The sequence below is a fragment of the Dermacentor albipictus genome, chromosome 8, assembly GCF_038994185.2.
Source record: "Dermacentor albipictus isolate Rhodes 1998 colony chromosome 8, USDA_Dalb.pri_finalv2, whole genome shotgun sequence".
In the NCBI taxonomy this organism is placed as follows: Eukaryota; Metazoa; Arthropoda; class Arachnida; order Ixodida; family Ixodidae; genus Dermacentor; species Dermacentor albipictus.
In genome coordinates, this window is record NC_091828.1 from 120,559,898 (window position 1) to 120,579,846 (window position 19,949).

A 19,949-nucleotide genomic window follows, 5' to 3' on the forward strand; every position below is an offset into this window, starting at 1 on the left:
TTTTCATCCACGTTAGTTAAAGCTGTGGAAGAGAAAACGAACACCTTATCAGCAACAGTTAAATAAGACAAAACGCACAACTGAATGTAAAAGTTTACTTATCTTGCGGCTTTTCCTTTCCACGTCTGAGCAAACGCGATACCTGCCACGCTGTCAAACGCTGGCGGACTACTTGGCGCGGTAACACATGGGCAGATCCTCCACCCCCGTAGCTTTCCCTCCATAGCCACAGAAAGTTGTGCGTGTGTGTACGGTGTAGCGCCAGGAAGTGACGTAAACGCAAGAAGGCGTGATGGTGCATGGTTATCGAGCAAACACTAGAGAATTTTAGTGCGTCCGATATTCCGGCAAGCGCGGGCGGTTTGCCGGTTTAGCGGGGACGTGAGCGGCCAGATTGGTGGCGCCAGCTGGTGGCGCAAAGCTCAACCACACTAACACAAAGCTAATTACTACATTATGCTTAGCTGCTGGTGTAAATTTTCGACAGCGGCGTAATCGTGTTCACTGTTACGCCGCTGCAAAAAACTTGCACCAGCAGCGAAGCAGAATATAGTGGGTTACTGCAGTTTTAGCTCTGTGTTTGTCTGGTTGAACTCTACGCCACCAGGCGGCTGCACCGCTCTGGCCGCTCACGTTTACGCCTCCGCAAATCCGGCAATCCGCCCAAACCGCCCCCGTTTGCCGGAATAGCGGATAGGCTTAAAGTCTCTACTAACATATTCACGCAGCGTGGTGCCCTCGCTATGTTCGCAGCCTCGTAGTAGCTTGCATCCGCGGTTCGCACTTGGGGCCCTATGGCGTACCGCGAAAGCTGGTCGGCTGCTGGCCCACTCTAAATTAACACGTGCGCCTGCATGGGTGTGCACGTCTTAGTTGGCACCGGCCTGACGACATTAGCTTCACAACAATGCCTCAAACTGGCATCCTCATGGATCTCATGGGGGCCGCCTTTCTTAAGGCCCTGGCGTCACTGGACGTCGACGCGTAGATATCGCGCGTCATGGCGCGATAATCATGTCGTCATTACGGTCGAAGTGCGAAGCAGAAGACACAAAACTGTACGATTCCGGGAGTGATCGGACGTACACTACAACTCCGCATCCAACAAATATAGCTTTCTCGGTTTCCGGGTATCCGAATGGGTATGAAAGTTTCAAAGACTGCAGCTCACATACGAATCAAAATTTGCGCGTTCAAATCCATCTTACCGCAAGAGGCATATCTCGCCTTCAGTAATCCGAGCCCTCTTGGCCTAAAAGAATTTTGCTATGGCATCAGCTGGTGGCCTTGTCCTTGACTTTGTCGTTTACGTCGGGAAGGGGAACTGTCCGAGAGGAGGATCTGAAGCAGCTGGGCCTGGGAGCCAGTGTAGTGAAAAAGCTTGTAGGGACAGAAGGCGTGACCCAACGTTTATTTTTACTGATATATATTTCACTGGTTTCAAGCCCGCTGACTACCTCCTTGAGAAGAAGGTATTCCTCACAGCTACTGTGATGGCAAACAGAACAGGAGGCGTAGCAGCAGCAATGCCTCAAGACAAGTCGATGCAACGAGGACAGAGAGAGAGAGAATAAACATTTTTATTGGGTGAATGCAGCTTTGGCAATTGCGCTGTAAAATTCGGAGTGATAATGTGTAGCTTAATGTGGAAGGACACCAAACCAGTCCTTCTCCTTTCCACTGCATTAGAGATTGAGCCGGAAGGCAAATGCAAGAGATGGATAAAATATGAAAAAAATTGATGTCACGCAGTCAGACGTGGTCAGCAAATGGAAACATGGGAGGAGTCGACCAAATCGATCGCTACATCTCGTACTGTCGAATTTGGATCGAATACCAGAGAGACTGCGAAAGGGCGCTGACTCCAGATAAAGAAAGACTTGATCTTTCAGCATTCAGAGTTAACATAGCCAACGTACTCCTCAAAGCTGACACTGGTATGCAGCTAAGATCAGGCCAGACTTCAGAAATTAAGGAGCTACCCTCACAGAGAGCAGTGAAGCGCAGCAAGATTATCCCACTTCCACCTGATGGAAGTGCGGTACGACCAGATTTGGCGCTTCCTTCAACACGAAAGGCTTCCATATCAAAGAAGTGCCGCTGCCCAGGATGTGGTGGAAATCAAGAGTCAGAGTGCCATGTTTTTCTATGTTTGCAGAACCGCAACCGCTTCCTCGCATTTCTGACATGCTGAGACCCAGAGTACCAAATGGGTACCATCAAATTTTGATACAATCGTTTAATTTCCCGCATTTCAAAATTTTCTGTGTTCGTTTCTATGGTCAGGAAGCCAAATAAAAGAGCTTCACAAAAAATGGTTTGCATCTGTGCATTCGTGGGACCGAAGAGGATACGTCCAACATGTAAGCATGGTGCCATGAGGTGCAAGTTTTACGAAAAGGCATATCCGACATATCCGATCCCGCTTCACGTCACGTTCGAGTGAATACTTTTTCCTTCCAGATTTCGACAGGTGGAGCAACTCTTCGACGAGCCGCTCAATATACGGTTCCTTATTCTATGGCCACGCGTCGTACCACGTGTCTCGATGCTGCTTAATCGGCGTGTCATGCGGTAAATCACATGGCCTACACAGTGGTCCACACGCCAGGCCTCGTTCACACGCAGTCCTGTTTCCGCGCAACGTAAAATGGTTGCTCCATAGAGTTTCTCACTATATGGTTGCGCCAATTAGGGGACGAGACCATCACTACCGCGTCCGCAGTGGCGTTCCCTCGGGACTGAGGTAGCCGCGGTGGTCGTAGCCGAAAAGCACGAAGTCGTAGAAGTACCGCCGGTACAGTCCGTCCACCTGACTTGCCGTCAACTGGTCGAAGTAGCGCCGATGCCGCCGAGGCTTCGCGTTACGCCGCTCCAGCGTTGAGGAGTCGGGCGGGGGCAGGCCCATGCGTCGCCACAGCAGCGCCATGTCCCTGCCGGCCGTCTCCAGGTGGCCGACGAAGTTGTACCGGAACAGGCACGGTTCGCAGCGCGAGTAGAACGGCGCCCAGTGGTCGTCCCACTGGGAGACCGGGACCCGGAGTAAGTAGTCCACGAACTGCGGGAACGTGACGCGGGTCGAGTTGCCCGTGGCGTTGCTGCTTCCGTTGCCGGCCATGATGCGGTCCCAGTAGACGTCGTAGAAGAAGCGCTCGCGGTCCCTGGGTCCGCCGGCCTTGTCCTCGAAGGCCGAGACTAGACGCTCGAAGGGATGCCGCACGAAAAGCACCTGCGTTTCGAAGCGATGTGACAGTGAGTGAGTCGGCGAGTGAGTGAGCGCTCAAGTGCGTTTAGGTCAAGTGAGTGTAAGTCAGTGGGCGAAGAGATCGGTGAGCTGTTGGGTCTGTGCACGGTCATAAAGTTTCGTACCAGAAAAAAAAATCGCATTTTCGCCCCAAAGGCATTGATAGCGATCGCAAGGAATTGGACAATTACACGAATTAAATTTCGTAGTTTTTTTTAGGTCGATACATCGCAGTGAATATTCGCTCGCTAAATTAACAGGCCCGGTGTCACGGCGCGCGCTGACAGACATGAATCTCACTCAACGACCGCGACCACTCGCCAGTCGCAACGGTGGTCTGACGAAAGCGCCGGCTACGAGGAGCGCGCCTGCCGCTCGGTTCTCCATTTCAACTGTGCCGCGTCTGCAGAGTTCAGAGTTCAAGACGGCGCGCATGGAACCACTGGCCCAAAGACCCTTAAACCATATAGTTTCCTACAAAAATTACTTGTTTTGTAGGAAACCCTATGCATTAAATTTCGTAAAGTAGCGCCACGCTTTGAAGAATGCCGCCGCCTCCTCCCCGCACGCTCTGGCCGAGGCCGACGTCGCGTCGCTATTGGCCTAATAGCATCACGTGGGCCTTGGCTCCGCGCTTCAGCGCCATTTTCGCTCGAGAAGCGTCTGCGGAGTGGTGAGGAGTACATGTTGGCGGCGTTGCTACGCTCGAGCGGTGTAGACGGCGCCACGGTCGAGGAGGGAGCGTGAAAAAGAGGAGAAACGAAGATGAGTAAAGGAGGAGAGTGTCACTACATTACGAAGTTTAAGGGGCTTTACACTAGCCATCTCGGCGGGCCCTCGCGTGCTCTCCCTGTCACCCGCAGCAACGGCGAGCGGGCCGCATATGCGGGCACGCGTGCTGGCCGCTGCGGGTACATCTAGGAACATTAGTTGGGGGCAGCCACGGCCGGGATGAAGGAGGAGGGTCGGGCTCTCTTCCTCGGTCCCTGCCGTATAGAGTATAGCGCGTGCTCGAGCACGTGATCTCGTACATTCGGGCACGAAAGAAAGGAGGCGTGCATCAAGGCAACATATGTAGCGTTAGTATACTCTAGAGGAAATAGCTGCACGAAAAACGTGGCAACCGCAAAGGCGCAGCCATGTTGGTACCCCTCATTTTTGTAACGCTACAGATATTCAATATACGATACAAGTAGTGCCACGTAGCACGTAGGTACGGAAAATTTGTAAAGTGCATTCTGTATATTTTTTGGAAGGATTCCATGGCTATTTATAAACCAACTCAGTGCCCTTCCACTCTGTGACGAAGGATGACGAGTGAGGTGTAGCTCCGCCGCGGGTCGGTTCGGCATTGCACTATCTTTGAGATCGGCCCACGTACGGGGAGTGCTTAAGAGGAAGCTTTAGCTCGGGCCCAACTCCGACGCGGCCTATTCAAATACATGTAAAACGCAAAAACGTTATTCTGAGACAACTCCGGGACGGATATTAATGAAATTTGATGCATTAGAGAGAGAAAGTTAAATTCTAGTGAATGTTGCAAGTGGGATTTCGATTTAGGGCTTAAATTTTGTTAAAATATTTTGAAATATTCGACCATTTGAAAAAATATAGAAGCACGAAGTTTACAGTCACAGGTCTGCATCAAGAACAGATATCGTGGTTCTCTAAACGGCATCCATTAGATCATTCAAAGCGGACAAATTTGATATGTGATTTTACATCCTACGTGAATATGTTACGTTGTTTATAAGGGTCCTGCAAAAGTTGTAATTACATATTATTAAAATTTTTAAGATTCATGTGAAAGATGTCAAATTTGTCCGCTTTATATGTACTATCAGACGCAATTCGCAGAATTGCGATATCACTTTTTCTTGCTGAGTTACGGAGTTGTAAACTTCATAGTTTCGTTTTCTGAAGATTTGTGATTTTTGCCAATTTGTAATAAAAAATTGACAACTTATATCGAAAATTCGAAACTAACAGTCACTAGGATTTAGGTTTTTGTTTTAAATGCAACAAACCTCGTCACATTTAGTGCAGTTGTTGCCGAGAAAAACGAATTCTCCTTTTACATGTATTTAGATAGGAGCGCCCGAGCTAAAGCTTCCTCTCAACACCTGCTTCAACTCCGCCGCGGATTAGGCCGGCGTTGCACTATCTTCGGGATTGGCCCACGTATGGGAAGTAGTTAACGCCTGCTTCACCTCCGCAGCGGGTCGGGCCGGCATTGAACTGGAGAGGTTTAGTTTAGGGGACGCAAGCGGCTTGCGTACGCAAAAACTAGGGGAGACGGTACTGGGCATGCGCAGAACCATCTGCGCATGCGCAGTACCATCGACCAAACTTTTTGCCTACGCAAGCCGCTTGCGTCCCCTGACCGAAAGCTCCCTACTATCTTCTGGATAGGCCCACGTACGTGGAGTGCCTAATGCCTGCTTCACCTACGCCGCGGGTCGGGCCGGGATTGCACTACCTTCGGGATCGGCCCACATGTGGGAGTGCTAAACGCCTGCTTCACCTCCGCTGCGGGCCGGGCCGGCATTGCAATACCTTCGGGATCGGCCCACGTACGGGGAGTGCTTAAAGTCTGCATCAACTCTGCCACGGGCTCGGCCGGCATTGCACTACCTTCGGGATCGGCCCACGTATGGAGAGTGCTTAACGCCTGCTTCAACTCCGCGGCTGGCCGGGCCGGCATCGCACTACCTTCGGGATCGGCCACGTACGGGGAGTGCTTAAGAGGAAGCTTTAGCTCGGGCCCAACTCCGACGCGGCCTATTCAAATACATGTAAAACGCAAAAAACGTTATTCTCAGACAACCCCGGGACCGACTTTAATGAAATTAGTTGCATTTGAGAGAGAAAGTCAAATTCTAGTGATTGCTGGAAGTGGAATTTCGATTTAGGGCATGAATTTTGTTAAAATATTTTGAAATATTCGACTATTTGAAAACAATTAGAAGCACGAAGTTTAGAAACTCACAGGTCTACATCAAGAACAGATATCGCGGTTCTGTAAACAGCGTCCATTAGATCATTCAAAGCGGACAAATTTGATATGTGATTTTACATCCTACGTGAATTTGTTACGTTGTTTATGAGGGTCCTGCAAAAGCTGTTTTACATATTATTAAAATTTTTAAGATTCAAGCGCAAGATGTCAAATTTGTCCGCTTTATATGTGCCATCAGATGCAGTTCGGAGAATTGCGATATCACGTTTTCTTGTTGAGTTATGGAGTTGTAAACTTGATAGTCTCGTTTTCTGTAGATTTGTGATTTTTGCCAATTTTTAATAAAAGATTGACAACTTATATCGAAAATTCGAAACTAACAGTCACCAGAATTTAGGTTTTTCTTTTAAATGCAAGAAACCTCGTCAAAGTTAGTGCAGTGGTTGCCGAGAAAAACGAATTCTCCTTTTACATGAATTTAGATAGGAGCGCCCGAGCTAAAGCTTCCTCTCAACGCCTGCTTCACCTATGCAGCGGGTCGGGCCGGTTGCACTGGAGAGGTTTAGTTTAAGGGACGCAAGCGGCTTGCGTCCCCTAAACGAAAACTCCCTACTATCTTCGGGATAGGCCCACGTGTGGGGAGTGCTTAACGCCTGTATCACCTCCCCCGCGGGCCGGGCCGGCATTGCAAGACCTTCGGGATCGGCCCACATGTGGGGAGTGCTAAACGCCTGCTTCTAGCTCCGCTGCGGGTCGGGCCGGCATTGCACTGGAGAGGTTTAGTTTAAGGGACGCAAGCGGCTTGCGTACGCAAAAACTAGGGGAGACGGTACTGCGCATGCGCAGTACCGTCGCCCCAACGTTTTGCCTACGCAAGCCGCTTGCGTCCCCTAACCTAAAACTCCCTACTATCTTCGGGATAGGCCCACGTGTGGGGAGTGCTTAACGCCTGCATCACCTCCGCTGCGGGTCGGGCAGGCATTGCACTAGCTTCGGGATCGGTGCACGTGTGGGGAGTGCTTAACGCCTGCATCACCTCCGCCACGGGTCGGGCCGGTATTGCACAATCTTCGGGATTGGCCCACGTATGGGAAGTAATTAACGCCTGCTTCCCCTCCGCAGCGGGTCGGGCCGGCATTGCACTCGGGAGGTTTAGTTTAAGGGACGCAAGCGGCTTGCGTACGCAAAAACTAGGGGAGACGGTACTGCGCATGCGCAGAACCATATGCGCATGCGCAGTACCGTCGCCCCAACTTTTTGCCTACGCAAGCCGCTTGCGTCCTCTAAACTAAAACTCCCTACTATCTTCGGGATAGGCCCACGTACGGGGAGTGCCTAACGCCTGCTTCACCTACGCCGCGGGTCGGGTCGGCATTGCACTACCTTCGGGATCGGCCCACATGTGGGGAGTGCTAAACGCCTGATGAAAAACTTTATTTATCCCTCTTTTTGCTTCACCTCCGCTGTGGGCCGGGCCGGCATTGCGCTACCTTTGGGATCGGCCCACGTACGGGGAGTGCTTAAAGCCTGCATCAACTCTGCCACGGGCCCGGCCGGCATTGCGCTACCTTCGGGATCGGCCCACGTATGGAGAGTGCTTAACGCCTGCTTCAACTCCCCCGCGGGCCGGCCCTCATTGCATTTCCTTCGGGATCGGCCCACGTACGGGGAGTGCTTAAGAGGAAGCTTTAGCTCGGGCCCAACTCCGACGCGGCCTATTCAAATACATGTAAAACGCAAAAACGTTATTCTGAGACAACACCGGGACCGATTTTAATGAAATTTGTTGCATTTGAGAGAGAAAGTTAAATTCTTGTGAATGTTAGAAGTGGAATTTCGATTTAGGGCATAAATTTTGTTAAAATATTTTGAAATATTCGACCATTTGAAAAAAAAAAAGCATAGAAGCACGAAGTTTACAAACTCACAGGTCTGCATCAAGAACAGATATCGCGGTTCTGTAAACGGCGTCGATTAAATCATTCAAAGCGGACAAATTTGATATGTGATTTTACATCCTACGTGAATTTGTTACGTTATTTATGAGGGTCCTGCAAAAGCTGTAATTACATATTATTAAGATTTTTAAGATTCATGCGCAAGATGTCAAATGTCCGCTGTATATGTGCTATCAGATGCCGTTCGGAGAATTGTGATATCATTTTTTCTTGCTGAGTTACGGAGTTGTAAACCTGATAGCTTCGTTTTCTGAAGATTTGGGATTTTTGCCAATTTTTATTAAAAAATTTACGCCCTAGATCGAAAATTCGAAACCAACAGTCACTAGAACTTAAGTTTTTCTTTTAAATGCAACAAACCTCGTATAATTTGGTGCAGTGGTTGCTGAGAAAAACGAATTCTCCTTTTACATGTATTTAGATAGGAGCCCCCGAGCTAAAGCTTCCTCTTAACGCCTGGTTCACCTCCCCCGCGGGTCGGGCCGGCATTGCACTATCTTCGGGATCGACCCACGTACGAGGAGTGCTTAACGCCTTGTTCACCAATAGTTTCCTCTTAAGACGAAGCTTTAGCTCGGGCCAGCTCCTACGCGGCGTGTTCAAATACATGTAAAACGCAAAAACGTTTTTCTGAAACAACCTCTGGACCGATTTTAATGAAACTTGCTGCATTTGAAAGAGAAAGAGAAATTCTATAGACATTTGGAAACGGAATTACGACTTAGGGCCTGAATTTCGTGAAAATGATTTTCCAAAATCCGGAAGTTCGAGAAAGAGAAAGTCACGAAGTTTATAAATTAATAGCTCTGCATCAAGAACAGATATCGCGGTTCTGTAAACGTCATCCATTATATCATCCAAAGCGGGCAAAGTCGATATGCCGATTTATATGTGACGTGAATTTGTTACGTTGTGTACAAGGTTTTTGCAAAAGTTGTATTCCATATTACTGATTTTTTTTAGATTCACGTGTAACATATCTATTTTATCCGCTTTAGATGTGCTATCAGGTGCAATTCACAGAACTGTGCTATCGTTTTTTCTTGCTGAGTGATGTAGTTGTAAACTTGATAGCTTCGCTTTCTGAAAATGTTCGATTTCTGCCGTTTTTTGGTAAAAACTTGATCTAAATCAAGGATTACAAACCAACAATTGCTAGATCTTACGTTTTTCTTTTAAATGCAACAAACCTCATCAAATTTGGTACAGCGGTTGCCGATAAAAACGAATTCTCCTTTTACATGTATTTAGATAGACGCACCCGCGCTAAAGCTTCTTCTTAAGTCTTATGGAGTTTTTGAAATCGCTGGTTGCAGATAACATAATTCTAGTGCTTGAGCTGGATTGTTCAGAGGCGAACATTATTTGGATTGAAAAATTGCATAATTATTCAAATAATTAATAAGCTGTGACTAATTAACCTCACAATTAATTACTTTATGGCACAGTTCCCGCTTTCACCTCATTCTCGTTTTACTCATCGTCTTGAATTTCCATCGCTCGCCTTCACACTGTTTACGGCACATTGCTATTTACGAATTGTAGTCGGTGTGTTTGTCAGGCGCACCCATTTGAAATGAATTTCCAGAATGGCGCCAGTTTGGAGATACGCGCCATAATACTCCCCGTAGAAATGCACGTGCTGTTGGTCCACTTACTTCAAGAACAAAAAATGAAAACGCACTATTATGCACTGAAGCGCAAAAGTAACTAGAACGCCCATGTATTTCGTCGCACACTTCGGGGAATAACATCTCGAAAGTGGCGTCATGCCGGAAATTCAAGTGGATGCGTCTTGCAAACTGAAGAGCTAAGAATCGTAATTTGCAATATGTGCCGTCAAGCAATTTTTTAAGAAATTATTTAGTCAAGTTTTGACACTTAGTGCAATATGTGTTTCTCGTGCTATTATTGTGGGCCTCTTCGAAGAATCCAGCGCAACGACAATAATTATGCTATCTGCCACAGGTGATTTTTAAAAATTCCGTGAAACTTAAACATTGCCACTCTGTATATGAATTTACAACTTACGTGAAATTTCTACGTTTCCGAAGGCTTTGTAGAAGTCCCACTCACAAATTAATGCATTACGTGATTTTTTTTCTCGTTTTGGATGTATTATTAGGTGAACTTCATAGGATTGTTGATGCTGTTTTATTTATTGCTGAGCTAGTTTCTAAACTTGATGGGTAGGTTCCTTCTTTTTTTCGAAATTTTCAAGTTTCAGCAATTTTGTAATAAAATCGACGTCCTAAAAATATTCATGCTTGCAGCCATCAGATTTTTTTTATTTGCGGTCAATACGATATGCAGTAAACACCAACTAGGCCAATGTGAATTTCTTCTGAAGATCTTAACTTTATTTATTCATTATGATTATTTTTTTTCTCGTGCAACAAAGCTCATCAAATCGCTGAGAAAAGCCATTTCTCCGTTCCCAGGTATTCAGATAGGAGCCCTCCGACGGATTGAATAATTTTGGACTGAACGCGTGTTTACAGCTTCACAAACTCACCCTGGTGTACTGGCGGAGCTTGCTGCGCGGCCAATGTGTGGGACCGATCCGGAAGACCCGCTCGTTGAACAAGGCGTGCAGTGCGTCGTCGTCGTCGTCACCTTTGCCGGAGGTGGCGTTGATCCGCAGCAGGGAGGCGAACAGGGACTTCAGCGATGTCGAGGCCACCTGCGCCGCCAGCACGGAATGTGCATATTAATGCTTGTTGCTGGGCTAGTTGGTTCATCTTATTCCCCAAAGATTACCAAGGCAACCAGTAGGCAAGCTCTCCCAAGTGACAAAGGACAAAAGTAACAAAGTAATAAAGGCTGCTGCTGCTGATGGTTCCCCGAAGATGCTGATGGGCTAGTTGGCTCATCTTATTCCCCGAAGATTACCAAGGCAACCATTAGGCAACCTCTTCCAAATAACAAAAGACAAAAGTAACAAAGTAACAAAGTCTGATGACGATGATTCCCCGAAGATACTGATGGGTTAGTTGGTTCATCTTATTCCCTGAAGATTACCAAGGTAACCAGTAGGCAAGCTCTCCCAAGTGACAAAGGACAAAAGTAACAAAGTATAAAGGCTGCTGCTGCTGCTGCTGCTGCTGCTGATGATGATTCCCCGAAGATGCTGAAGGGCTAGTTGGCTCATCTTATTCCCCGAAGATTACCAAGGCAACCAGTGGGCAAGGTCTTTCAGATAACAAAAGACAAAAGTAACAAAGTAACAAAGTCTGATGACGATGATTCGCTGAAGATGCTGACGGGCTAGTTGGTTCATCTTATTCCACGAAGATTACCAAGGCAACCAGTAGGCAAGCTCTCCCAAGTAACAAAGGACAAAAGTAACAAAGTAAGAAAGGCTGATGATGATGATGATGATTCCCCGAAGGTGCTGCTGGGCTAGTTGGTTCTTCTTATTCCCCGAAGTCAAGACGCAATCAAAGGAGGAAAAGAAAAGCTTTAGGACAGCAAGAGCCCTTTCCTGTCCTTAAGCTTTTTTTTTCACCCTTGGTTGCGTCTTAACTTTGCAGAATGGAATATTCGGATCAGTGTTGTGATTACTGTTTAAGACGTGTACGTTAACGGGAGATGCTATAGAACATGCACAGTGAAAACAGCAGACGACGGTTAGGGTTGGTGAATTCATGCCTGGGGCTCAGTCGACCTCAGCTTTGTATGCCGCGTTGATGCGATTCACTGGTAACGCGCTATACACCTCAGTTGTCGAATACACCCGTTTAAATATGAGAGAAAGCACAATTTACTGCGTACTAGTTGTTCCGGTGCTCTGTTTATACTTACCACTGGTTGGTTTCAATCTTGGTTGGCTATAGCTGTAAGTCTGTGTGAGCTTAGGAATACGCAGCTCGAGCTCATATTTGCCAGCCAATTACGTTCGCTCATTGCCGTGACATCAATGTAGCCGCGCACTTCTTTCTGTGTTGCTCGAACTGTGTGCCGCGGAGGCATAGCGGGCAGGTGCATTGCGGCTTTGTGGGCGGAGCTTGTGTTGAATTTGTGAGAAGCTGTCAACCTGCTGGTCGCGTGACGTCATCTGGAAAGTCGGCGACACTCGTATCGATAACTGCGCGTTTTGTAAACCGTAAATGAACAATTCGAACGCACCGATAGCGCACGGCATAACCTCCGTGTGCGGCCTTCCGATTACTGATGTCATGTCACGTGCTACACATTTAATGCGCTTTGGAGAAGGAGAAGGGAAACAATGAAATAACAGTGACGGCCCGAGCGAAAGTTGCTGCTATATATGCTATTGGAGCATTAAGCGCTTAATGCATGCGTAATAATGTTAGGCGATCGAGTCGCCTCAAGTGTGTCCTCAAGCGTAAGCACTTGGAGCAGCCATCTTTCCTACGCGTCGCCCGACGGAGCTTTTTGACGGAAGCTCATACCGTATAGACTCGTGTAAGGGCCGCACCCGTGTAAGTGCCGCACCTCCAACTTGGTAGCACATAATTAGTACTCACATACGGGGCAGAAACCTGGAGGCTTACGAAAAGCGTTCTACCTAAATTGAGGACGACGCAACGAACTATGGAAAGAAGAGTGATGGGTGTAACGTTGAGGGATAAGAAAAGAGCAAATTCGGTGAGGCAACAAACGCGAGTTAATGACATCTTAGTTCAAATCAAGAAAAAGAAATGGGTATGGGCAGGACATGTAATGAGGAGGGAAGATAACCGGTGGTGATTAAGTGTTACGGACTGGATTCCAAGGGAAGGGAAGCGTAGCAGGGGGCGGTAGAAAGTTAGGTGGGCGGATGAGATTAAGAAGTTTGCAGAGACAACATGGCCACAATAAGTACATGACCGGGGTAGTTGGAGAAGTATGGGAGAGGCCTTTGCCCTGCAGTGGGCGTAACCAGGCTGATGATGATGAATTTGGAAAAAAGAAATTTCCCACATAACAGCAATCGCGTTCGGTGCCCGCATGGCGCGCGCGCGCGCCTATCAACAAACTTCACGCTCTGCCTACTTCTGCGTGCCGCTACTGGATGGCGAGAGCTTCGCGTTGACCTCTGAAGCAGTAGTACTCCCGGGTATCCAGGGTGTGCCCAAGTGAAGGCTGCACCGGCACCATTATGACCAAAAGGTCTAGTCCCGTGAAAGGGCCGCACTTCGTCAAAAGTGTAAAAAAAAAAGTGCGGCTCTTACACGAGTCTATACGGTATGCTTGCGCCGCGCGTCGTGTCGGATGCCGCATCGTAACATGTCTCTGTACTGCAGACACGTGGTACGGCGCAACGTGCGATATAGGACGCCTATTCAGGCATCCTAGTAACTTGCGATTGGCTGATGATATTGCCTTGCTTAGTAACTCAGGGGACCAATTGCAATGCATGCTCACTGACCTGGAGAGGCAAAGCCGAAGGGTGGGTCTAAAAATTAATCTACAGAAAACTAAAGTAATGTTTAACAGTCTCGGAAGAGAACAGCAGTTTACAATAGGTAGTGAGGCATTGGAAGTGGCAAGGGAATACATCTACTAAGGGCAGATAGTGACTGCGGATCCGGATCATGAGACTGAAATAATCAGAAGAATAAAAACGGGCTGGGGTGCGTTTGGCAGGCATTCTCAGTTACGGAATGGATTCCAAGGGAAGGAAAGCGTAGCAGAGGGCGGCAGAAAGTTAGGTGGGCGGATGAGATTAAGAAGTTTGCAGGGACGACATGCCCACAATTAGTACATGACCGGGGAAGTTGGAGAAGTATGAGAGAGGCCTTTGTCCTGCAGTGGGCTTAACCAGGCTGATGATGGTAATGATAATTCAGGAAAGATGATCGCTCCGACTGCTGAACCTGTTGGATGCGGTTGTTGCCGTACGAGTAATCTTGGACGGCGCGGCCTACGACACGACGTGCGAGTAGACACGGGGAGGCATTGGTCCACAATCAATTTGGCGAGATGTCGCGTGATTCGGCACCTGACGCATCGGTGTCTACGAGCTACCACAGGCTCCTCGGACAGCGTCAAACACGTTGTCTTCTCAAAGCGCTTCAGGATTGCTGGGGCAGTCGTACAGACACCGACGCGACAGGTGCCGAGTCACACGAAATCTCGCGAGAGTGATCGTATACACCTAAAGTGATCGTCCCCACGAAACCGCGCTTGAGAGATGGCCTCTCCGGCGGCCGGACCATACTGGAGCCTTATGAAATATGATGTGAACTTGTTCGATGCAGCCGATTGGCACGATACGTCGTACTTCGGACCAAACGCGAACGTGTATCGTGTGCAGTCTGCTTCGCGCGCACATACGAGTGTTTGACCTGTGACGTGCAGCGCGTGTGTGATCGGTTTGCATCCACGGACAAGACCGACTATACATTCCCCCATTAAAGTGGAAAGTTGGGCGAGTTGGTATGCATTCATAATGGTGACAGCGCGAACAAGACGCCGACGGAGCGAAAGGAGACAGGAAGAGCGCTCGTCTTGTGTCCTTTCGCTCCGTCGTCGTCTTGTTCGCGCTGTTACCGTTATGAATACATGGCCTCACCTTGGGCACGAAGCAGAGGGCCACTTTCCGGCGGTCGTCCACGAAGATGGGGCACAGGCGGGGCGGGCAGTGCGTGGGCCTGCCGAGGCGACGGTTGCTGCGGCTGCCCAGGTAGTGCGGGCCCAGCACGTCGCGGTCCTTTTTCGCGCACGCTTCCTCCAGCAGTCGCACGCGGCGGGCCTGCTCGGACCAGACCTGCGCCTCCTGGACACCCGAGCGGCCCACGTGTAACACAGCGTGTAGTTAAAAAAGGACGAAGGAATAAACGCCAATAAAAACGGACCCAGAACAGGAGGAGGAGGAAACAACTTAAGTTTGTCTATTCTGTTTAGTGATCCCAGGCAATTCCTTACCACGGCCGTTAGATTGAAGAAAAAAAAAAAAGGTCGTTTCTTAAAAATCTAGCGGCCGTGGCCTCACAGCCACCTCCTTCGCTCTTTCGATGGCCCGAAGTTGAGCCTTCAGGCTCGGGTCCCGGAATATTGCTTCCCGCGCTTCAAGCGAGCGAGTATATATATCTCTCTCTCCTGACCCAGAACAGGAGAGAGAGATACAAGCTTTAATGATACGCTGGAGATGCTTGCCTGGCTGTTCACCTGACATGCTACTCCAGGCGTAGGGCGATGATTTTGATATATACGGTGACAAACACTTAACAGCACACACAGTGCCACAAACACGCACACAAATGTACATTATAGACATATTTACAAATTTTCGTTAAGGCTCGTGGCCCGCAAAAACGTCTACAGTGTTTTTGTGGCGCGTAACGCGCAGGTGGTGCTTTGCCACGGGACGAGAATGTGCCGCAGTTGCAAGCTCGAGTCCCATTGCAGGTGTCGTGCCAGTGGCTCACAGAAAAGTGGTGTGACTAACAGTTCCTAGAGTAAGGAATGTCGCTGAAGCCCACGTTTCACCAAGGGGAAATAAATTTCTTCGACTATAGCAAGCCCTTTTGTGAAGCCGCCCCTGTGAAAGCGTTGGCTTCGGCCTTCATTCCTTCTCTTACCGCTGTTAATCGAAACTGGGCCTGTATCCTGTAACGTTCTATTCAATATTCCGTACCTCTTTTCTTTGGGCATTACTATACAGTTTATGACAGTTTCCGTTTCTTTGCTCTTTAAATCAGTCCGTCCCCAACCAGGCAGATATCTGCCGAATGTTTGCCTTTGAGTTTATGACATGACTTGCATGAGTGGCCGATTGTAAGCTGGATGGGCATCCCCATGTATGCTGTCGAATTCCGCAATGTTGACCTTCCAAGCCTATAATAGAGGCGGTATAAGCAGCACTGTTGCCGGATGTCGGACAATACGGCTGAATTTCACGGTGCTCAGAATAACAACCCTGTACGAAAGATATTTCGCTATTCCTGTCCTATTCTTTCGGAGAATTCGAAAGACTTCCGAAATCCGCTATTGTCGCTTTGAAGTTTACTTGTTTTTTTCTTCTTCACGATATAGATACCGAACTACACCGATTCTTCGATACGGGGAAGCGGTCACGTGGCAGCAATCAATGCGGCTTTTCGGCACTCGGTCTGGCTCGCGCAGTCGTCGTGGTATGCTGCTATTAGGGTGCCTCGATACCACGAGGTGACGTTGACATCGAGGCTTCTATAGGCTGTGTACGGCCCGATGTAGAAGCATAGCAGACGATCTGGCGAGCCGGAGAGAGTGCCAAAATGGTGCGATGATCGCGATCTGGTCCCACGTGACCACCTACTGGGTCATGACACGCAATGTCACTGTTAAACGAAAGCAAAGTTGCTTCTACAAAACCTATTATCGTGTAGTAAATTATTCGGGGTGCTCTGAGGCTGGTCACTATAGGCTTTCAGGTGTCTGTCATTCAACTTAGAAATGAAAAGGAAAAGAAGAATTGTCGTGTCGGTACTCATTTAATTTCAGGACAAAAAAAAAGCGTGTACATTAAATGTAATGAATGACTAAATAAATAAATAAATAAATCATCTTATTGATGTTTCGGGCACGGGAAAAAAGCCTGAGAAGGCATGACTGCAAGTCAGTGTCCCAGAATCATGGCATACAGCGCTATCACGCTTAGAGAGCGTAAAGGCAAAACAAGCACAGTAATGTAAAAAAAAAAATCCAAAAACACAGGTAACAAGCTCAGCATACCTCGCAAAGAAAAGTTATAATTACAGCAAACGCTTAGCTGTTGACCTCTACAAGCTTAGCAGCGCTGGGTCCGGCAGAAGGCTCCGTTAAACCGTGCGAATCCGACGCTGCAGAGAATACGCGCAGCGAAATCAAGCATGCGGAAACCTGCTTGTTCCGGATAACTCGGTGTACGTTTACGGCGAGAGAAGCGGTTGCTTGAACACTCGCGTACCTGATCGTCGACGCCGTTGACGGGTGCGTCGTGGAGGCGGCGTCGTCTGTCGCTACGAAGCCAGGCAGCGGCCACCAGCAAGAAGGCCGCGAGCGATACGCCCAGCGCGAAGGACTTCCTCATGTGCGTCCCGGACCACGCCGCAACGACAGCGACCACCACCTCACCTCGCTGGCCAGCGCCGTCGCTCTGACCCCTGCTCCGGCAGGCGGCCTCCACGTTGGCCTCTCCGTTGCTCTCGCTACGCGGTCGTTACCGTACCGGACCGACCTGTCACGTGTACCCCTCCTCCTCCAATCGAAGGGAAAGGGAGGGGCGAGAGCGGAGATAGGCGCGCGCGTTTTAAAAGCGAAGCTTGCGCCCGGACTTCGCTAACCGTGGCTGCTGCTGCTGTCTGGCCGAGTAGCTTACAGGCAGGACAGCATTCATAAAGCGAGTCGGCTTAGATACCCCCCTCCTTTTTTTTCATGGGCGCCGCCATAATGCGTAGGCAGTGGCGCCCTCTACGAGCTGTCTGCTTTCGCCGCCATGATGGCTTGCGCGAATGTTCTGCGCTGTGTGCCAACTAAAATACTAAAACGGAACAGCTGAAATGTGCCCATATCGTTTCCCAGCACGCGACGGGAACGCATTCGAGCAGCGGGCTCGCACAAGCAGGAGAGGAGGAAAGGCTCGCGGTGCACCGGCTTCCACCTCGCATGATGAAAAAGTCTGTAGGACGATGTTTTCCAGAAAAAATTAGAAAGACGTTATTAGTTTTATTATTAGATCCCTACTAAGGAGGTTAAAAAAATTGCAGGAGTGAAGATGACGTCCCAAAGGTAAAGCCGGACCGCCGCCATCTTACCATAGGCACGAAAAAAACGTTAACGAATAGCGTGATTCATACGAAGCGCTTTCTCCTTATACTCCGCGCTATTTAGGCTGGCTAATTCTGCCGTACCGATATTGTTCGACGTCATTCTCTCTGTCAGTGGTTTGAGAAGCAAGTCTAAACCACGGCCGCTGGATACAACAACAACAACAACAACAACAACAACAACAACAACAACAACAACAACAACAACAACAACAACAACAACAACAACAACAACAACAACAACAACAACAACAACAACAACAGCAACAAAAGAGTGGCCTGCCGCTTGCATCGAAAACGCTGTCATCCGCCGTGGCGCTACCAGTCGGCGTCTGTTGTCCTGGATTGGCATAGAAAAATTGGAGGACGCTTAAGCTTCGCCTTCAAGAGTGGAACGCGACAGCGTTCCCGTCGACCCGCCAAGGGGTGTAAGACAGTAGGCTACGGCGCAGCGACTACGCGTCCCGCATCGGACGCGGTGAGCGTCGAGTAGCGCCGCGTTCGGCGCGGCAACGAAATGTGCGCCTGAGCAAGCGACGCACGCCTGAGCCTTAGAGCTCGTTTCTAAGCCAACACCGCATTCACTAGAGACGCTTTTGTACCACTTTGAAGCATCGAACTCGTGGCTGAGTGGTAGAGTCTCCGTCTCACACTCCGGAGACCCTGGTTCGATTCCCACCCAGCCCATGTTGCAAGTTGTTTTTTATTCATGAAGTGCCTGCTGGGATTTATCGCTCACGGCCAACGCCGACGACGCCGACGACACCGGCTTTTCTGCGACACGAGCTCCTTAACGCTGTCGCGTTAAAATGCGCGATGAACGCGCTTCGAACGCCGTCGCCCGTGCAAACCGACGCGTCCAGCCAAGCGGCCGAGAATGCAGCTACGGCTGAGAGATTCGCTCCCATTGCAGCCTGCCTAAACGCCTTGTCAAACTTTATGGTCCATCATGATATCGATACGCAGCCACGTTTCAGCCAGAAACCACGAGCTGTTATTTTTTTTTATTCGGCTATAATTTACTGTAATTGAGCGAAATGAAACTAGCCGTGAGCGGATTATCGCGGTCGCCACCGTATTTCAGGATAAAAAAATTATGGGGTTTTACGTGTCAAAACCACTTTCTGATTATGAGGCACGCCGTAGTGGGGGACTCCGGAAATTTCGACTACCTGGGGTTCTTTAACGTGCACCTAAATCTAATTACACGGGTGTTTTCGCATTTCACCCCCATCGAAATGCGACCGCCGCGGCCGGGATTCGATCCCGCGACCTCGTGCTCAGCAGCCTAACACCATAGCCACTGAGCAACCACGGAGGGTGTCTTTCAGGATAGAAGTACGGGCAAACTCTGGCTTCTATTAATGTGGTCATGATGTGGTAGTAATATGGGGGTAATGCTACTCGAGCATGCTTGTTTCTTTAGTTTTTTTAGACTTCTTTGACCCCTACAAATATGCCAATGGCCGTCTTTATACTCTGCAAAATATTACGCAGTGAAACAACAAACGGTACCTAAACATCCTCAGCGTAACAAATGTAAGCCTCCGAGCGCGTAATCTTTTAATAAATCGGAGTTCCCAATCCCTTCTTTGCCGTTGTTTGACGCATGTGCTCGGTGAGCATCTTGATGAGGAAGGTGGTGGTGTCTCGGTGCTGGAGGTAGTGCGGTAGCTCGCCGCGGCAATAGTGAGCAGGGCCGATGCCGGAGCCAGTGTCATCCGCGGTCACGTGGGTCACGTGGTCGGGGTGTTTCCGCGTCTCGCTGATTTGCCAGAGAAAGCACGCCATTGATATATGCCGCGAAACGCGTTGCGGAAGATGAATAGCTTTTTATAGCATTTAATTAACCACTTCACGTATACTGTAAGTAAACCAGATAAGTTATGTAGTTAAACCAAATCGTGTCATACCGACAAGCGGGCCCCCGTTGAAGCCTTATTCATCGTCGTCGTCAACAACAACCGCCTCAGTATATGCTGTGCTTTCTAGAACTGTGATGCTGTTGCATTTTTGAATTCCAGAGTTAATGAAACACTTCAGGGAAATAATAG

The 19,949-nt window shown here is 48.9% G+C and overlaps 1 protein-coding gene across 3 annotated transcripts in view; it reads right to left on the reverse strand.

Annotated features, from left to right (window-relative positions):
* Window positions 1–1,564: 1,564 nt before the first annotated feature.
* The window catches only part of LOC139049115 (carbohydrate sulfotransferase 8-like), a 142,575-nt gene continuing 124,190 nt past the window's right edge, over window positions 1,565–19,949 (reverse strand). For 2 of the 3 annotated variants that reach the window (XM_070524338.1, XM_070524336.1), the window contains exons 2-4: window positions 14,682–14,885; window positions 10,677–10,844; window positions 1,565–3,229 (exon numbers count right to left, since the gene is read on the reverse strand). In XM_070524338.1, the coding sequence (XP_070380439.1) occupies window positions 2,711–3,229; window positions 10,677–10,844; window positions 14,682–14,885 (891 nt within the window). In that variant the 3' untranslated portion in view covers window positions 1,565–2,710. Of the gene's footprint in view, window positions 3,230–10,676; window positions 10,845–14,681; window positions 14,886–17,036; window positions 17,239–19,949 lie in introns of those variants that run through there. The other variant, XM_070524337.1, reaches the window with a different exon arrangement.